The sequence below is a fragment of the Haliaeetus albicilla genome, chromosome 1 (assembly GCF_947461875.1).
Source record: "Haliaeetus albicilla chromosome 1, bHalAlb1.1, whole genome shotgun sequence".
Classification (NCBI taxonomy): Eukaryota; Metazoa; Chordata; class Aves; order Accipitriformes; family Accipitridae; genus Haliaeetus; species Haliaeetus albicilla.
Genome location: NC_091483.1, coordinates 20,122,188 through 20,143,034, shown reverse-complemented (window position 1 = coordinate 20,143,034; position 20,847 = coordinate 20,122,188). Strand labels below are relative to the sequence as shown.

At 42.0% G+C, this 20,847-nt stretch overlaps 1 protein-coding gene across 5 annotated transcripts in view; it reads left to right on the top strand.

Annotated features, from left to right (window-relative positions):
- AFF1 (ALF transcription elongation factor 1) overlaps nucleotides 1-20,847 on the top strand; it is a 121,276-nt gene that overhangs the window by 33,418 nt on the left and 67,011 nt on the right. For 3 of the 5 annotated variants that reach the window (XM_069781217.1, XM_069781208.1, XM_069781200.1), the window contains exons 1-2: nucleotides 15,776-15,873; nucleotides 20,200-20,320. In XM_069781217.1, coding sequence (XP_069637318.1) covers nucleotides 15,791-15,873; nucleotides 20,200-20,320 — 204 coding nt within the window. In that variant the 5' untranslated portion in view covers nucleotides 15,776-15,790. Of the gene's footprint in view, nucleotides 1-15,775; nucleotides 15,874-20,199; nucleotides 20,321-20,847 lie in introns of those variants that run through there. The other 2 variants (XM_069781224.1, XM_069781233.1) reach the window with 1 other exon arrangement.

Here is a 20,847-nt window from a genome sequence, read left to right as displayed (position 1 = left end):
TTTCCGTCCTCCCATTTTTCAAGTGGCTTCCGGAAATACTTATGTGTAACAAGTTTGTTGTGCAAAACGTCTACTCTTTTGTGGTTGCATGTTTAGTAACTGTGACAACTATGCAATTGAGTAAGGTGGAAAAGATACGGAATGTATTAGAAAGTGTGTGCTGAGATTTTAGGGAGATGTAGTTATCCTGTGCTTTAAAAAAAAAAGTTATTCCAAATCCCTAGGATCAGCTTGCATTTTCTTGAAAGTATCTAGCTTTCTACAGAAGACTTGGCTGGATGTTACTTGGGTTGTTTGGGGTGTTAGCTGGTGTTGGAGTTGTTATTCATCGTGTTTGTGGATGCTTCATTAATGAATCTCTGGGACAGTGAGAGACTACAGAGAGATGAAGCAATCCAGAGGAAGCGCGTCCCCATGATGATGCAGGAAGCTGTCTGGCTGGAAGCAGGTTGTTCAAGAGGCCTACCACGCTTGACACTGGATGTAGCTCTAGACAGACAGGGTCAGGGCGCAAGGGAAGATGCAGCAACCAACATGGAAGAATTGAAAACCTTTTTCAGAAGTTTGACACAATGGTTACTGTAGGGCATCTGCTTGGTCCCATGGAGAGCAAAAGTGCAGACCTCCTGCCTCGTGCTCAGGGTGATGAGTAACTGTCATTGGGAACATGTGTGGAAGGGCAGGGGATGAGGAACCCTGGGGAGAGGCAGTGCTGACTCATTCTCCTTCCAAACTGTCTGTCGCCACTGTCGCATTGAGGACAGGGGCTCTAAGAGGCTGTTGGTTGTTACCATGAAAATACTCAAAAGGGTAGGGCTCTGATGGGCTTTATCAGAGAAGGCAATGTATCGCTGGAAGACATCCTGAGTCACCACTGAGTGGACAAAATGTTGCATATGCCTGGTGGAACTCCTCCTGTGTATTCCTGCAGCACTTCAGTGTAATTTTCCAGTCTTGGTCGCAAGCTTGGCACAAAATCGCCACTATTATTGTCTGGGCAGACTTGACTTCCTTTGAGAGTGGTAGTTTCCCCAGACAAAAGGACAGCTGGTTGAGAACAGTCTTGGAAAGATACCAATCCCTTAGAAGGTTAAAACTGGAAACAAAGTGATGCAGTCTGGAAGCCCATAATAGAAGAGCTGTAATGTAATTAACAAGTACTTTGACTAGTTGCCTTTTACCAGTTGGCTGTCAGGTTTTGCTCCTTGAAGAAGGAAAGAAAAGTTGCTGTGATGTGACAGGGTGTTCTCATAGCTGAGACAGGCATATTTTTAATATGACTAAAGTTGAGCTTCCTCTCTAATTTCCATTTGCAGGAGTTGCATCTAGTGTGTGCTTCCTGCCAAGGTCCGAGGAAGAACATCTTCCTCATTTGTCACAGCCTTTTTACTTTGCAAGGACTTCACTGGTACTGATAGTTTCCAAGGGCTGAGACTTTGCGCACATGGCAAAGCGGGGGCTTTCACCAGTAACCTCCAGTTTTCATGGGCTTAGAATGGATCACGCAGAGAGGGCAAGGACTTGGGAAAGAGCAGCAGAGCTATGCTGCAGAAAAAGAAGGAAGCAGAGGGAAAAAAAAAAAAAACCAAAACAAACCAACAAACTGTAAATGAGGAGAACCACCCACAGAAGCGGCAAACATATTTCATTGTCCAGTTTTCTTGGTGGTAAATGTATTGACTGAGGCTGCACGAACACTGGAGATGTCTGAAATACTGGAATTCCTGAGTCCCACATGCGTACTGAAATGCAAGAGGCAGGAGTGGTCACTTTTTGCAGAAGTAAAACTTCCTTGATATTTCTTACTCTGCTCTTAGAGGCATGCGCAATGATGCTGTGTTTACAGAGGAACTCATCCTGCACATAGGTGTCTAGCCAGTGATTCTTACCCTGTTTCACCCAAACTCCTGTCAGGAAGCCAACTCATCCATTGCTTATTCCACGTTGGCCCATCTGTAGGTGTGCTACCTGTCCTTTCCCTGGTTTTGGGACCCCACATGAGAAGAGGGTGTTTCTGTTGACCCATGAGCACTGCCTGCCCTTTCTGGGCTGCTTCACAGGGGCTCTGCCTGACAGGTATCTGCTCATGAGACTCCTGCGGTTGCATTATGTTTGTTGCTCAATTGTTTAACAAAGTGCTTTTAATGGAAACATAAAACTGGATAGAAATACAAAGCCTAATGGAATAATCTCTTAATTGCAGTGCTGTAAATGACTATTCAGCATATGATTACTGTACTTGCAGGGGGGACAGTGGGGAGGAAAGAATATTCAATGAAAGACACTAAACACTTCAGCTGCTAAGAATGATGATTTATTGCCAATCTGAGCATCAGGCTAAGCAGGGCAAATAAACTGACAATAGTAAGTGCTTTTAGAGGTAGAAATTGCCTCATTCATGGTATTCACTGCATGGGACACGTAAATTCTACCAGGATAAATGCACAAAGAGCGATTAATTAATAGTGGTGAGATACTCATGCATGCACTGTCCTTAGGCAACCCAGAAAAAGTATTAATCAGCACATTGCCCAATTATTGGCAGATAACTCCTGGTATGTAGTAGTTTGCCATTTCAGCTAGAAAATGCATTGTCCCTCTCCCTCCCTGTTAAAATCATGCTTTTTGCTGTGTTACTTGGTTCACAAAAAATACCTCATTTTTTAAGCAGCAAAGGAGATGTGCTCAAAGGCATGTTGGCATTATCATCCTTTGGTATTGCTGCAAGCCTTTCAAGACACGTTAGTCCTTACAGAAGCTGTGTCAGTCTTTCAGATATCTCACCTAGGTTAGGCAGCAGCAGGTAGAAAAAGAATAGCTTGGTATTGAGCTGGCAATTGATTTGGTGTACAGCTGTGTGCTCTCCAGAACAGAGCATAGTTATCAGGGAATATTGTGCTCCAAGAGCACATGCTGCTCAGGAAGGCAAGACAAGTGTTTTGGAAGCGACCTTGCTGGTTCCCACCAGCACTTACCTTTCCCACAATTTACTGCCTGGTTTCCCTGTGCTGCCTAAGAAAAAGGACACCTGACTTTACCTGCTTGCAAAAGCCCCTCTGTCGCTCAAGCCTTTCTTTGCATGTTTAGGACATTCCATGTGCCTGTTGGACTCATCTTTCTCTCTCTGGTACACACAGATGCAGACCAAATGCCATGCCTGCACCAAGCAAGTCAGAGATATTTCCAGTGTTTGGAGTGGGTCTCAGCACTTCCAAACCCATGCTGGTGTCCCGTGGGAACTGGAGCTAGCTGTTGCTTTTGATCTGAGCCAGTGTGATGTTCTCACTGCCTGCTGAGCCATTCGCTGTTACTGAGGGAAAGATAGGAGCTTTTCAAATAGAGGTTCAGATGATGCAAGGAAAATGATTTTTTTTTTTTTTTTGAAAGATGTTGAATAATTGTGTTCAGAATTGAAGGGAGAAAGTATTTGTAGCTTTTAAAATTATTCTCTTAAAGGAGTAGCTTTTTGTAGTTGCTAAAAGTAATAGCTTGTGTAAGATGAACTCCATGTAAATATTTTTTAAAAGCAGAAAAAAGGAAAGATAAGACACTTCAGAGTGTATTTTAGAGCAGCATATGCTTTGCAATGTGTATTAGGCATGCATCAGTACCTGCCTAATGCACCCTGTCATGGATTATTGCTCTTGCGTAGTTTGAACGCTTTCCAAGTCCTTTTGAATGATAATGAAATGCTTTGTTATATAGACATCAGGCTAATGATTTGAATGCAGTTTGAAACTCCAGCATAGAGAGGTACTGAGATACGGAGCATGTGCGCCTCTTAATAAAACTGAACAACAGTTACAAACCATAGGAAAATTAGCAGGCACTTGTGTGTGTAAATGGAAAAATTAGGAAATACTTCCGGAATAATTATAGTCTGGCAGAGACTGCAGGAAAGATTTTAAAATAGGCTTTCTCGGATATAAACAGATCTTTTTTACAAACATTATTAATCTCTTTTTGTTCCTGATTAGTCCTTGCTATGCAGATAAGACTTGTCCAACCTGTTACTTGGTACATGCTGTTATGTAAGTGGAAAAATCAAAAGAATAAGAAACCTTTTCATTTGTGCATGATTTGTTTGCTGCTAATTCCTATGAAAGTATGAAAGAACTTAGGTCTTTAATATTCTTTAATTTTTTCTTAATCTCAAATTAGTTACAGTACTGTCTTGTTCCTGTTCATAACATGTTAGGTCTGATTTAGTCAACTGGCAAGAATTTTACAGAGTATGTTTCACAAAAAATATTACAGATTTGCTCATGTGCTTAATGGGTTGCAGGGGGTTTAAAGATTCAGGAGGCAGAATTGCACATATCCATATTTCTGAGACAGTTTCAAATGCTTATATTTGTAGGTTTTGCTTTTGTTATGCTCCACAGCAAATTAAAACCACTGATAGCATTTGATGTGTAGTTCATTCTTTAAACAGCTTCAGGTTTGCAGTCACGAAAGGAACAAATGCGAAGGCTGACATTACATTCCTTTTTATGTTGGGCTTTGTTTGCATTAAGCTGTAGGCCTCCAGGAGTACATGTTAGCCCACAGCTGGGATGGTAGCAGAGGGTAGAAAGGAGGACCCTTCTGACTGCAGGAAATGCGAGGTGCAAGGCTCAGGCTCTGCAGCAGTCTCTCTGCCAGCCTTGCAAACTGACAGCATTTAGGAAAGGCTGGGTGGAATTAGGTCTTTGAAAAACAGGGCTTTTTGGTAGTGTTTAAGGGAACAGGCTTACATGCTTTATGGTGATATGGATGGTTCTGTTGCCTCAAGAGGAGAATTGACAAAAGATAAGTTGTAATGTATGTGCATATATTTGTGTGTTATGCAAAACAAGATGAAGTAATGCTGCAACTGGTGCTCCACCCGCATAACATGGTGTGGGGAGTGTGCAGGGGCTCGTTGTGGAGAAATGGTACTGAAGCTGAGCTGTGTGTGAAATGAGGATGTGATGCACTGTGTGGCAATAGGTGTATGATGTGGCACCTGTGGGCTGCATGGCAATGCAGCTGATGGACTTATGAGCTGCTTGGCAGAGCATGGACAAGGTCAGCTGATAGCAGGCTCCTACGTAAAACCAATGACGTATTTACTCGGCTGGATGTACAGGGATGTTAGCTATGTGAGGAGGAGTATTACGTGAGAAGAGATTTAAAATGCAGACACATGAAGCAGCAGCTCACTAAATATTTCAGTTCCTTTTTTACTAACTATATATCTTGTTAAAATTCTTCTTTGGTGTAGTGGAGAACAATAATGTTTTGGGTTTTTTTAAAAGCATTTGGGAAACCAGTTCTATAAAATCAGTGAACAAAAGGCACATCTGGTTGAATAATTTTAATGTAGTCCTAAAGCAGAAAATTTATTGCATTTGACTTCTTGCACCTGCAGTAAGCATTTATGTATACTTGAAGAACTGAGGTAGAAAAATGGATTGTAAGACTTGAATCCTTGATTTAACTTGCAAGATGATTTCACATGGAAAATTAAACATTGGGGGGGGGTCTGAAATGTAATAGCTGATATCATCTAGATTTTTTTCTTTTTTTAATTTTGCTGTAACCTACTTTTATCTTAAGACCTTTTGACTGAGCTAGTTCTTTGAAAGGCTCATAATTTTTATGAGAACCCTGGGGAAACAGTAACTGGGTTGGGGGAGGGACCACTGGGCTTTGCTTTACTGAGTACTTCTGGGCTAGGTCAGGAATAAAATGTTTGGACAGTTGGTGGAAGAAACAGTAGGTCTAAGCAATCACGGTTTCATTTCCTACAATCAGTAAGATGGAAATAAGCGTGTGAATCATCATCTTGTAATTGAGTGAAAAAATGTATTAAAATAGGTTTGGGAAATTAATACTAAAGGCAAAAACTGTTTTTCTTGATTCCTTACTTGATTATTTGGCTCTTTCTCAACCAGTACTAGTTTGCAACAGCCTTTTACCTAATCTCTCTGATCTCCAAGATTTGCTTGTAAAAGACATTCTTTTGGAGCCTATTTCAAAGAAATAGAAACCTGATTTCACGATTACATTCCATTTTTTGTAGATTGCTGCTACGAATGCACTGTTCCCTTGCTGCCTTTAAACCTATTACCAATAAACTGACTGTACAGAACAACAACAAAAAAGATATTTCAAGGCAAAAGCAAATGAACAGGTAGGATAGGTCTTATATAGGGTAGAATGTAGGTTTCACCCTATAGATTTTCCCAGGCAAACCTGGAGCAGTTCATCCGAGGTGCTGGATTTCTGCCACTGAGAGGAAGAATTCAGAAGCAGATGTGTACGGTGCGAGATTTCATGCAGCACTTCACTGAAGAAAGCCTTCAGACTGATTGGGCAGCAGCTGATAACCACTTCTGTCTATTCAAGAATGCCTTATCAGTGTTAGAAACAGTGATATTTTGCTAGTGGTGGGTTAGCTGATAAAACATCATAGTCATGGCCTCTGTGTTTCCGCTGGGGAACACCTCACTGTGCCGGGCAGTTGTGCACACATGTGCACGCAGCAAAAGGCTACCCCTGCTCTGAAAAGCTTGCTGCTTACCACATAGTAGTAACCCTGTTCCTGTGCTCATATAACTGACTTAAAGAGCTGTAACAGAAAGATTTGGCACAGAGATAATAGCTGAAGCGATGCACTGAAGTGCAGAGTGCTAGAGGATCTAGCCGGGATTAACAAAACTTGAGTTTTGGCACTCTTCCACTGATTTTACTTCAGTCACATCATTTTCCTGAGCTGGGTTTTGTAAGCTAACACTTGAGTTAGACTTATTTATTTGTCTCAAGTTGACTTAAACAACTGGGAGAAGTGCGTGATTGTTTTCATTATGAGAGGCATGTAGATAATCAAGAGGGAGAAACGTTGTGGGAAGGGATAATGCTGCAGGGCAGTCCATTCCTGAGTGGTGAGAGTTGTTCTGGGTGCTGTAATCCTGGCAGAGAGCAGAAGGTGTTGAGCTGGGTCTCTAATGGGTGTACTCACCTTCATTTTTCTTAATGCCCTCATACTGACTGAACACTGACTTATCCAAACAAATTGCCACTGTGCTGCTCTAAGGTGGCCGTATTTGAATTCATTTATATGTTCTTAATTCATGGCAGTTGCTAAGTGCTTTACCTCTGTTTTCATCAAGGGGAAGAAAAACTCCACCTTGCAGCAAGCTCCAGGTGGTGCAGAGGCAGGGTACTGCTGAAACAGGTACAAACAGCAGCTGACGCACAGTAGCTTGTTACCCTGCTGCCAGCATGCCTGCGCTTGCCCTGTGGCAAGTCAGGAATAATACCAGGTTGCTTTTTGTTGATGGGAGACTGTATGACTGCCTTTGACTTTTAAATCCATAAAAATGGGACAAGGTCACTTCTGAGAAGAAGTAGATCTTGATCTTGTGTTCAGAATGGGTTTGCATGTGAAACAGCTGGTTTAAAACCTGAACTCTGGCTACAGGAGGATTTATCTTAGCTGCACTAAGTTTTTAACAAAATCAGACTGTAGGTAGCACACTTAAGTAGAAGACTAGTTACTTTTTCAGAAGGCTGTGTACTATGACAACAGGTCTTTTGCAACCATGGGTTACTACAGTACATCTGTGGTTACTTAAACACACACTTTCCCTAGTGAGATTTGATCCTAGGTCACTTCCGTTTAAAGTTACTTTGCATCTATGTTGTATTGTAATGTTTAGACTGGGTGGAGCAGGATCAGCCGTGATTAGCTCTGGAAAGTAACTGTGGCTTTCGTGAATGTGTTTTTCAACTGTCTCTATCTTCCTTCTCCTTATCTGAGGAAATAAAAATGAGAGTACATCACTAGAGATAATTTCTCCCATGCCCAGTAATGCTTTTTTTTGGTGGGTTTCTCAATGTCTGGCATTCTTCTGGAAGAAGAAACCCTGGAGAAAATTCTGTGAATTACTTCTCCCTGTCTTTTTCCTCTCTTGTTTCCTTATTATTTCCTCACATCACTTTTGTATTAATTCTATAGAGGCATGTGTGACACTTGGTGAGGGCTTTGTGGCAATTTTTTTTTCATGTGTAATATTTGGTAGAAGTCTGGGCTTTGATCTGGAAATGTGTCACAGTTCTTAAGTGGGGAGCTCTGCTGGCTTTAGGAAGGCAGGTAAAAATATTTTCATGGGTATAAGTGCTAGTAAGGTTGCTATCCTAGCGTGCATGGCACTTGGTGGGTAAAAACACAAAAAAGGAATAGTCGTTTTTTGTGGTAAAGGAGACTTATAGGGTTTTAGCGATATCTTTCCATAGCTATTGATAATATGTTGTTCATAACTGGGGAAAGCTTGCTACTAGGGTGTAGCTTTATATGAGATGTCATTGTATCTGCGTATGAAGTGTTTGATGACCTTCTGTGGACAGTTATTTTAAATACAAAATTGACTGCACCTTCTGTGTAAAAGTCCTTTTTCTGCACTCATTTTTCGTAGAACTCTTGAAGAAAAAAGTAGTAAATGGAATTCTTGTGTTGTCATACTATGCTCTACTGAAATAAATATTGCTTTGTTTTGTGTTTGCTATTTTGGAATAATGAGCACATGTTAGAGCTTCTTTAAAAAAAAAGACGTCAACTCAGGAAGCATGCTTCTCGGGGTAGGAGAAGGGAAGGGAGAAGAATGGGAGGATATAAAGCCATCCACCAAGTATATGTGCCTCTGTAAACTAAACAAACCTATTTAGTGATGTCTTTTCCCTGCTTGTCTACTTACCTTCAGAATCTGCCTGTTTCTGGCTGTTTCTTAGGCAATGCAGATGAATTTCTAAGCAACATAGTATATGCAAAGAGTGGTGTGTTACTACAGTAAGTCTGTGCATAACAATTTCCAAGATGTTTACAGCCATCAGGTATGTCAGTGAAAAGTTCTGTTCTGCTCACGTGAAAGGCATTTTGTGGCCTTGAACCAACAATGTTTCCTAATTGGTTCAACTCAGCTGCCCTTAGCTTGATTCAGCCAGGCAGCTCATGTCTTTTGGTCATTTGGTGGACCTGCTGGGGCTCGGAAGATGAGATGTTGCTGATGCTTGCTTTGTCATGTAGAGGCACTCAGCATGGTGGTGTGAATGCAGATGCTCTAGGCTGTATTATGCAGCATGGCTGTTCTCATTGGCAAATGAGCTAACATGGAAGGCATTTGCCTCGGCACAGACGAACCGTCAGGAAGATAACATGCAAGGCTTGTCAGAATGGGCCCTAAGCTAATGCAAGATGACTCCAAGACAAACGCAGAAGAGAAAAGAATGATAGATGAAAACTCGAATGTGATCCTGTAGTCACTGTGGTGATGGATGGTGCTTAATGAAGGCTACCCTAGGCATCTTCCAAGAAGTCCTTTCTAAATAGCTTATGAAATTGCATGCTGAAGCAGGTTTTGGGGGAGGGGGGCGTGAAGTGCTTAGAAATGGTGTGAGTGTGGGACCGCTTAAAACAAGACAAGTAGAATCAAGTGGAATAAGAATATGAATTAGCTGCATGACCACTGTGGGAGGCAGCAAGAGGAACAGAATGGCTGGCCTTTGAAATCTGTTTTTCCTGTGCTTTGACGGTAGATATTTTCTCTCTGAGCTAAACTTCCAAGCAGACCCAAAGTTTACATTCTGGTAGAAAGGCTACACCCCATATGTTTGTTGATAGTGCCAAGGCCTTGTATTTACTTCCAGCAGCCTTTGATCTAGGGAGACATGATGTAAGTACTTTTGAAGGGTAAATGTCTTTTCTGTTTGTGCGATCGTTTCCTCAGGCCTTTTTGCAGACAGGTCTTGGGGTGGTCATGGGTGACTCGGAGTCCTCTCCCAGTTAGAGCAGGATCTGCTCAGCAGGGAATGCCATTTCTCCAAACAGACCAATTCTCAGACAAAGCCAGGATGTAACACTCTGTCAGAGGGATCTGGGTGTGCATTTCTCAAACTACCAGCTGAGCTTAACCAGATTATTCTTGGGTCTGAGAGCATGCTGTGGGAGAGCCTCTGGAGGCACTTGGGTCTATGTGAAAATGTTTGCTCAGCTGTGCAACAGAGGAGTGTAACTGTGTTTGTGGCAGATTGAGGTCTCCAATTTTGATACAGAGTGAAGTTTGGAATAACTCATTTCTCACTGTCGCCTCTGCAGAGTAATCCCAGTCATTTGGGCATGTGTATATCTGCATCCTGACCAGGCTAACTTTTTGATCCTTGCTGATGAAGTGAGAAGAGACATGGATGGGCTCCTCTTGCCTGCAAAAGCTGCTCCCATGTAAGCTCAGTCTTGTCACAGCTGGGTCACCACAACCAAGACTGCTTGGTGTACAACTGTGAGGGGGCTCTTGGAGCCTGGGGGGTAGTCCTGCACTCAGGTCCCATTCTAGGCTGCATATCTAAAGCTGCTCCATCAGTGCTGCAGCCAAGGCACCAGCAGCTTTGTCTGAATCTTTCTGTGCATACTGAATTACTGAAATAGTACTTGAATTGCAGATCTTTACTCACCTACCCAAAAAGACATATGTGCCTTCAGGGCTGAAAGGCAGTCAGACCACTTTGGCTTGGGGAAATCCTGAGATGTGTGCCTGATGAATTAGGCTGCTGTGTACAGAACGCCTTGTCTCTAAGAGGTGAAGTGGTCAGGATTTTTCATTGCAGGTACCTGGTGATTTAAATTTTTCACATTTCCTCCTTTGCCTGCCACATCCAGATCAAAGAAAGCCTTAAATTCATCATTGTTCCAACGCCTTGTCTGGTCTCCTTGTAATTACACTTAACACATCCACACCTTCTTAGAAGCCCTTCTAGTATATTTGCATTTAGATGGAGAATAACAACTTTTGTGTTCCCCGTGTAACTCATAATTAACACCTTTTCTGACAGTGTCTGACAGCGCTTTTCTGACAGCACTGATTAACATCAGCATACGTGGGGTGAGGTTGAAAGCATGGGTTTCTTTAGAGACTTCATTTCTGCAGCATCATGAGTGGAGAGACTGCCTCTAGGTTTGTTCAGGTGCTTCAACTACAGCAACATAGTTAAGTGCTGTTATTGAAGACAACTAAGTGAAGATTGTATAAACTGAAGTAATTGTCACATTTTTCCAAATTTTGTAAGTTGCTGCTGTATGTGGCTGTTAAGTGAGGCTGGCCCTCAGCATGAGCTCCTGCTTTTTGTTGGGAACATCTTTCTGCTAACAGGCTCTGACTGTTTGCATGCTGTTTTCTGGCCTCTCAGGGATTCACCACTTTGGGAGGGGGTCGTTTTTTGTGTTATATGCTCATCGTGAGGCTTTCTTGCCTCTTACAATCAAAAGCTTTCTGCTCATAGGTTAAATGGTGTGTCTGTGGAGACCGAGGAACAGTTGACTCGGGTATGAGAGCTCCCGTCACTGTGGAGGGGAGGAAGAATATGATGCCCTGCTGCTTAGGGGAGCACTGCAGCTTGGAGCGCTCCTATTGGAAGCATTTTCAGCTGGAGAGTGCTGCACCTTTTTTGAAAGTATCCAAGTATCCTGTCTAGTGCCATGTTGCTATAATGGCTTTCATTTGCAACTAAATAAAAGTTAGATTTTAAACATTTCAGTGCGTGAGGGAAAGTCCAAGTCATAAACCCTTCATTTTTTGCCTTTTTTGAGTAGGCAGGCAGAGAAGAGGTTGTTACTGTCAATTATTTGCATCTTTTAAAAAATCTTCGTTTTCCTCTTTTGAGCCTTCAGTGGTTTGTAGACCATAGGCTGAGAAATACTGCCTCAAATACCGGGGTGTGTTTTTAAGCGCATAGCCATTTGAGGATTTGGGGTTTTTAGGCTCAACTGCATGAAGGGTTTGTTGTGTTTGAAGAACGTCTGAGAGTTCCCAACTCCTGACAAAGTCACTGGGTGCTGCAGGGGCTCAGCTCTTCTCAGGAAATGTTCAGGATTATTCCTGGGAACTGCTTGACAAAGAAAGGCCTATTGATGCCAAAAGGAAGCAAAAACCTTTTAATGGCTGAGTAATGAATGTATTTTTAAACTTGGCATCAGCAATAGGAAACGAATAAGTAAGAATCTGAACCCAAAGATTACCGTGGAAGAGGCAGAGTGAGAAGATGCTTAATGTTACATAGGTAGAACTGATTTTTTTTCTGGCAAAAGACAACTTAGCTTATACTTAAGCAAACTAACAGTTCCCTGCTGCCTGTTACAACATCCCAGCCATTCTCCACTTCAATTTTTTGGTGTAACCTAGAGGGCTCTGTATTTAAAACATAGGAGGAGATGTATTCAGCATCATTTTTCCATATGGTTTGAAGGAAAGCTTGCAGCAGCACTGGATTTTCTTGGAACATTGTTTTTGTTAAAAAATATTTGCCAGGAGGTTTCTTAGAGTCATCGTGGAAGTACAGATGGGCTGTGAGGCCTTGATCTCCTGCTCAGTGGTCTAATGCTGCTGTTGTACAGTCAGTGAACAGGGCTGGATAGACTTGATAAGTTGAAGGAGCTAGAGGAAGCAAAAGCTTGAAAAACAAATTCCAACTCATATTTCTCCAGTGTGAAGATATGTATTTTTGGAAAGCATGTACCAAAGCTGGTTGATGGTGATGATGCAGAAAATAATTGACTAACTGTACCATCTGTTGTGCTTCTGCCATATGTTTTCCTCTTATAATTTCTTTCTGTTCAAACTGTGTATGTTCTGTGAAGTAGTGTTTGATGTGAAACAGAACTTAAAAATATCCATCAAGTCACAACTTGATGATGTTTCCATAAAGGAAAGGAAGCAAAAGTCGGGACGAGGCATTTTTAATGCTGTTTGGTATTAACTTTAACGTCGTCCTTTCATCTGCTTGTCTTACAGTGACAAGCTGCTGAGGTGAGAGCTGAGCACATCTGTGATGCTTGGTAACTTCCTGTGCCATGCGTTTATCCATGTTTCTTTTCAAGCTGATGGGCTGATGAATGAAACTGCATATTTAATCTCTGTAGATGTGATCCTGGCTGTATAAATTGGTGGCAATTCCTCTATGGAGACTTTCAGAGCAGCAGAGCCAGAGTGCTGCAGCAAGGCTGTTACAGTGCATCCATGTGATTTCTGTTAATCTTTTTGGGGGGTGATGTGTCTTGCCTTGAAATTAAACAAGAATATGTGTCTCAATCTTGAGAAATGTTGATCAGCAGCTTCTCATGATAAAAAAAGAGTCCATTTGAATGACAAAACAGCTTCGATAAATTTGTGATTTCCTGCAGTTGTACTAAAAGGAAATGTTCTGTCTTAATGTTTCGGAGGAAGAGGTTCTGTGCATTCAGAAGGAAGTGAGCACTGTTAGTGTGTTTGCTTTTTAGCCTTTCTCCACCCCCTTCCCTGCTGCTGGAATAATTAATTCATTTTGGGAGCCAGCAACAGATCTTATTACAATTAAAATAAGAGCAGATTTTTATTTTCATTTCACTTTAATTTGGACAACACACAGGGCAGGAGGAGAGGCAGAATTTCTTCCTGCACCAGTCTTTTTTTGAAAACTGTTGTCATGGGCTGGATTGTCACATATCGGCATTTGAAACTCTGTAGTAAGGATTGTCATGTTACTGAGAGTGGCTTCAGAGCACGTTGGTATTTGCATGGATTCTGTTACAGACCCAAGCCTAGATGTTGTGGGTCAGGGTGTATGCTTTGCTGAACTTTCTGAGCCAGATCTCTTTTTACTGGAGCCAGTGGACTGCCTTTTCCAGCATGGGCTGGTTTAAGCCTAGGAGTATTGTACCCTTTCAGTGTGTAGCAAAGCATGATTTGGGTTTCTTGGGGTGGGGCAGCCGGGGGGGATTTGTGCATGTGTTTGAAGATGATCAAGACTGAACTAATGTTTCAGAGCAGACATTCAGTCTCATCTGCCTGTTTGAACATTCGGGGTACTTGGGTTTTCCTGGTGACATGTCACGTGTGGCCCAGCTGCAGAGAGTGCAGCACTATTTTTAACTCAAATTTTGAACTGTTTCCGCCCCTGAAGATGGATGGGGTGGGACTGTGGAGTTCCCCAGCTCCCAGGCTCCCATGTACTTGGCATGTTGGTGCTAAGCGCGGAGGTCCAGTTTCCCAAAGCACTTCCACAGATCAGTAATGAAGAGCTTGGGGGTGATTTTGGTTTTGAGGTTTTTTGAGTTCCCATTCTAGGAAAATCTAAATATCAAAGTTGCTAATCTGGAGAGGTTCCTGAAGAACAGGAGCTGGGGTTCATCCTGCAACTTTGGCAATAGTGAGGTTAGGGCTCTGGCCATGTATGCACAAGGGACAGCTTGCTGGAGCCTAGCAGGCGGCTTTGCTGCACGGGTTTCCTCTAATGGTGCCTGGCAGGCCGTGGAGACCTCCTCTCCTCTTGGCACAGGTCCATGCAGGCCCTTAGCTGACTGTGGTTCTCCGATGCTTTCTGCCTGCCTACCTAACACTAACTTTGGGGAAACTGTGTAATGTTATGAGTTACGGCATAGCCCAGGTTTTCAAAAGCTTTAAAGAGCATGTTGACAAATACCCTAAAAGGCCAGGTTAATGGTGGACAGAAACTGTCTCCACAGATGTTGGGACTAGGATAACTACAGGCTTATATTTAAAAAGTAGACATTTCAGTAAGCAGCAGATGCTTCTGCTCTGAATTAGGAATTGCATCTCGTGCAATACAACTTACTTGTTTTTAAATAAGAGCTCCTCAGTATGAGATGAGGCAGCGTGCATGGAAACTTGACACCTACATGGTAAAAATCTACATATTAAAATGAGTTTTAGCTGTTGTCTTCAGGTAGTTTAAGGGCTTGTCTGTAACTTAAGAGAAGCGAGGGCTGGTGCTCTCCACTGCATGACCAAGTAAGTAGCTACTTGGTGTTTATTCCCTTATTATCCTGCTGTTAAAATGATACCTCCATCTGTGCACTGAAGTTGGAGGAAAACTTGGAATGAAAATTGGTTTGATCCATTTCAGAAAGGGAGGCGGAGGGTGGATGGTGATCCTGAGCAGCAAAACAGAGGGGTATGACCCCTTGCCTGGCTGAACGGGAAGTCAGCTGTGCATGGCCAGCAGCCTGGGCCACTAGTCACCGTGACAGCACGAAGAGGTCTGCAGTAGGGACAACGCATGACTAACCTTGCTGAGCAATACGTGTGAGAGCACCCGTGTCAGCCGGGCTGCCCTGGAGTAGGCACGTTCTTCTTTTAAACCTGCAGGAATTGCCATTATGGCAGAAAGGCGGTGTCCCTTCCCCTCCCCACTGCCCCTCCTCTCTCTTCACACACTCTTTAAAAAGAATTTATTGCTGGGAAGAGAGCTTGGGGTCAAGGAAGGTTCAGGGAGAGAAAAGGCCTTTGGAGGTATTTCAGCTGCCGTTTTTGCAGCAAGCGGCATGTAAGATGTTTTACGTTCAGTGTTGGGATACATATAGGAAAGATAGCTGTTTCTCATCGTAAATATTATTGTTGCAAGAGACACAAGTTACAGTTGTTTAGGGTTTTCCTTTTGTTCAAATATAATCAGAACCTCTGAGCAAAACAGCTTGATTGCTCTGAATTTGGATGCTTGCCAGCCTAGAAATAGAAGGATATCTGACGTAGCACAGTGTTTTAGTAGAAAACAATTTGCAGGGTCATAATATGTGGCTTGGGGTTTTTTTTGGTTGGTTGGTTTTAATTTTTTTTTTTCATTGCTGCTGTTAGTTTTTAAACTACTTGCAAGTTAAGGGCTTCTCTTGCTCTGAGTGGAAATCTAGTGAGACATTTATAGCAAGGCATAATGTAAAACAAGAACCCTGATTGGCCAGCGCTGACAGCAGATTTTATCCTGGGAGAACAAATAAAAATAGCCTATGACATTTTCTGCAGTTCTTCCAACATGTCAGACTGATGTTCTTCTGTGTGCCTCCTTTCCAGTAGATTTTTGCTTGGGCATGTATGTGCACATACAGGTTCTGTTTTGTCTTAATAATTAGGACTTGATGATATTGTTAAGAGAGTCTGTGGTAAAGAAGATGAAATATATGAGTAGTAATATTGTGCTAATGCTTTGGTTTATGATTAAGATTTATAAACTCAAACTTAATATTTGAGGGCTGTTTGTTTGGGGGGGTTGTAGGGTTTGGGTTTGTTTGTTTGTTTGTTTTTAATTTTTTGAAAGGTGCAGAAGCTGAACCTTGTGAGCTGATGTATAGTGTCCAAATGTGTGCCCAAGGTCACGCCTGTTTTGCATGACTAAAGAATGTGCTCTCATTGCCCAACACAAAGTCCGTTGAAACCAATAAGAAGTTTTTTGCCTATTTCAGTGGGCTTTGGCTAACCCTCCTGCTCTGCAAGTTGACACAACCAAACAAAACCTCTTGGCCAGAATTTCCATTTGTTTTACAGCAGAGTCTTACTGTGGAGTGATTCAGCTTCTCAGTGCTCCTCCAACCAGGAAGATACACACGTGGTTATGCTGATATTTGTGTATCATCACTAATACTTTTCAATCTTGGTTTACTGCTGATAGTGGCATGCTGTTTTGTATTTTTCTGCAAGAATAGTAATCTGAGTAGTTTACGGCTCCTGCCCTTTTTACCCAGCAACCATAGAAAAAGACCTGTTAATACCAGGTAATGTTCTGTATAGGTTTTATCATACAAAGGGAGAACACAGGTGAACATGTGGATTCCTACTGACTTCCCACGTCAGCCTTCTGATATGTGGAAATGATAACCCAGCTTGTTAACTGGATCCATCTAAAGTATTGCATGTATTGTTTTTTGTTTTGGTTAAGAAAGTTGATCTACATTATCTCCTTGCTAATAAATCTTACGTGAAGAAGCTGATCAGGGGAGTAAATTTTAGATTACTGTTGAAAGCTGGACAAGCAGGGGGTAGTGAAGTCATAACAAGATATGACACTTGACTCTAGTAGCGTGTGGAGGCTGTTACTCAAGGTCCTCAGTGCTTTATAGGAGGGGCCACTACTACAATAGTGCACCTTGAAAGATCTCAAGTATTCAAATACTATTGCATGTGTCTTACTATATAATAATGCGGGCTATAAAGTGATGTGGTATGCTCTAGTAGTGATGTTAGAGTTTCTGAAAGGTAACTGATGTTGTTAGGGAGGTTGGGAATAGGTCTGTTCAAAGAGAAGTTACTCTTTTAGTCTTGACAGTGTTCCCCAAGAGACTTGTGTTCAGCCTTGTGGCTTTTATGTCTTTCTCTGTCCCTTCTGAAAGAAGCAAACAGTCTCTTACCTGGGAAGATAAAATGAGATTGGCTCATTTTAAAACAATCTATTTTAAAAACAGAAGGATTGGCTGTGGCTTTTGTCCTTATGTATTGTTTAGATGAACATTTTAAACTGCTTTCACTTCTTGGGCTTCAGCAGAGGGCTATGCCAGCTCAACAGCTTGTCTCCAGGAAGCCTGGATCTGAAGTGTGCCACAACAATCTGCAAATTGCAGTGGCAAAATCTGTTTTGGGGAAAGCTAGCACAATATCTGTGTGTGCTGTGTACTCCAGTCAACACCATGAGTAATTTAATAAGTACTAGGGAGAAAACAAACAAAAACAAATAAGTATATTTAATGTTGCAGTTGTATTAAAAAGTACTGTGTAGGTCCGAGTGCTTGCCATTCATGGTGTGGATCAAGACAGAAATAGTAACAGGGCGGGCTGAGATGTCGGCAGCGTTGTACAGACCAAAATGTGTACATGTATCAAAAGACACAAAGCGGGAGAAGGAGCTTTGCTTTCTTTTTCTTTAATGCAGTTGTCAAGCTTGTAAAAAGTAGATCCCCTTTGTGCCTTTTAATTTCCTGTATGTCCCTCTGTCTATCGAATGATGAAAACTGTGGCTGAAGAGCTGACAGGGAAAAACATGACTGGGAAAACAGCTGATGCTCAAGGAGGAGGAGTTAAACTAACTTAATAATGTACCTTCAGCATTGCACTGAATACTATCGTTAGGCTCAAAAACATGGTGGTAGCTTCAAAAGGAAAAAGTCAAGGTGGGTGGGGAGAGCTGGAGCTGAGCACCTAATTGCAGTAAGAGTCTTGATTAGTCTGAACACGTCAGAAGAGCTCCTTGCAAGAGAGTTGTATAATTTGTTAAGGGAAGATACTGACTGCAGGGCAAAGAGGCTGGGAAATGGCAAGAAGTGAGGACTGCCACCAAGGGCAGTGGTTTTCCTCCTTTGCCCTCCCCACTGTGTTAGCTTGAGCACTTGTGCAGCCATGGGGGAAATGAACTGGGGACCAGTGGGGGAAAAGTTGCTGATGGACCTGAGTTAAATTGTGCCCATCAAAAAAAAAAAAAAAAAAAAAAAAAAAGTTCGTTCTACAGTTGGCATCGGTGTTCCTGACACTGAGCCATAGTGTCACAGATTGGTGAAGAGAAGGTTTCAGAAGTCTCCTTCATGCTACAAGCCAGCGTCTTAGCTGTTAAAACCATCTTTTGTGGTTTTTTTCATGCTTGCTGTTAAAGGAATTTTTTTGAAGTTTATAGAAAGGATATTTACAGAATCATTTTTTACTTCCTGGAATGTTAGGAAAGTGGTGCTTCATTCAGTAAAAATTTTCCAGATAACTTGAACAGATATGTTTAAAAAATGCTGTCAACTTGAAATGCATTCACTTAAAAATCATTCGTACCCATACAATTTCAAGTAGTAGATGTAGCCAAGATTGCTTCCAGTTTGCCTTATAATTCCTCCTAATTTTTTGTCTTCTGCAGTTGGTATCTCCCATATCTGGCTGCACAAAGCTTTACTGGCACACACAGGGCAACTCACTGATGACAGATATGAAATTGCTCACATGCAAAATGACATCAGATGCACAGAAGGAATGCTTCTATTATATGTTGTTTGTAACAGAAGGATTGTGTATATTTACTGAATCGGTGATCTGTGATTTTTTTTTTTTTTTTTTAAATTGTTTGCAGAAGTGGGGTACATAGAGCTTACTGGAAACTTCTGTTTTGCTATATTTGGAAACAGTTCAGCACTAACAAAGTTGGAAACTATTTTAAATGTGCACAGTCTAACCCCCTGAATATGTTTTTCTTAGTGGCACAAGTACGTCCTTGCTGCAGTTCCATATATGGAAATTTGCCATCAGACAGCATCGTTTTCCAGAGCTCACATTGAGTCAGGAAACCGCCTCTGCAGTAGTCAGACCTCTTGGTTAACTGTTACAGGAAAGCCAGTCCTCTATCTCTCCTTTAGGGATGATTAAACTTTCAGTAGATGATTATTAGTGTGATATTTGAGACAATGTCACTGGTGGGGAAGACAAGGCTCTTCCCTTCCAAACTGGAACACTTGAGAAGTTGAGTGTACCAAGACGAATATAGGAATTGCATGTATGCAGTAGACTGTGCAACAGAGTAGAAATAGGACAGAAATACCTGCATCCACATACTATGCCTGCATGCTTTTTCTTCCCAAATGTCCATAAATATTAGGGCAATAGATTCACTTATTTTGCAGTAGTATTTCACAGAGGAGGTGTAGTTTAAAGGATCTGGCTTTCCATGAAGTCATCCTGCTGTCCATGTGACACAGTTTTATTGCTGGTTTGATGTGGGGCTGGTTGAATTGAGTGTGTGCGTTTGTGGTTGAGGAGGAACAGGGGGATTCAACCTGGTGTTTTCCAAATTTCTGAGACCTTCTCTTTACATACATTTACACAATTGCTTTAAATGCAACTATGTGGTTTGCCAGGCAAGCAGCTTTCCAAATGTCCATTTGAAGTAGTGAGTAAGTTTTCAAGCCTGTTTATAAAGTAGGCAAAGTTCAATCTCTGAAAGTGGCAACACTTTGAAAATAGTGGATTCTTTTTTACTCTCAGGTGAAGAGTTGGGGCAGAAGTCTGGAGGACAACAAGAATGGTAGTTTTCACATCAACCATTGCAACTGGATTTGCCACCTCATGCACTGATCACCCACGTTGACTTCCTTTCAGTTTGTGTTTCACAATTAAATGGATGGATAGTTTTTCCCTTCCCACCCTTCTTGATGTATGGTATCAGGAGTAGAAATCACTGAGAAGGATGTATGCTGTACCTTGTATGTTACGTTACTATGCGGTATGGCAAATACTTGACATAACTGATTAGTCAGCTATAACCACCTTGTGAATTTCAAAATTATTTTTATGCTGGACATATGCAGGTCTGAAAACCACAGTTTCTGCATAAAGTAGATACTTGTTAGTAACACTGGTGTAAAGTGTTAACCATCCTTTCTTTCGCTCTTTCCTAAAGCTTGTACAACGAGGACAGAAACTTGCTACGTATTCGAGAGAAAGAGAGGCGGAATCAGGAGGCTCTGCAGGAGAAAGACAAGTTCCCTGAGAATACTCCCCTCTTTGCAGAACCCTACAAGGTAATGGTAGCGGAGTGCGTGGTGGAGGGAGAGGAGGAAAGTGGGTTGGGGTGGAAGCAGAGAGCTGTGGCCTCTGCATACGCTATAGCAGACTTGAGCATGATACATGCAAACACAGCATCTTCCCATCTGCTTAACTTAAATTCATCAGAGTATGTGCTTAAAGCTCTGTAGATGGTGCAAGTGCAGTACAGACTTTGGGTTGCGCAGATTAATTTGGGGGCCTCCTGTAGTCTGGGAGTTTGAGGGAGAGTTGCCCAGAAGCAGCTTGGCTGCCTGTCTGCAGCTGTGGTTGAAACAAACTGGTCTGATGTTAGTGTTCCTGAAGACTTGGCTCAGAAGAACTAATACTGACTAGAGCAGTCCCACTTGCTTTCAGAAACTGCATGCAGGATCAAGATGAGTTTGCATAACTTCACTCACAGTGATGCATGGTGATTAAAATAAGATCCTGAAGAATGTCTGTTCTTGAGCTGGATCTCTTGGGATGAGGGGTCATGCTTTTTAAATTTCTACCTCTCTGTTCT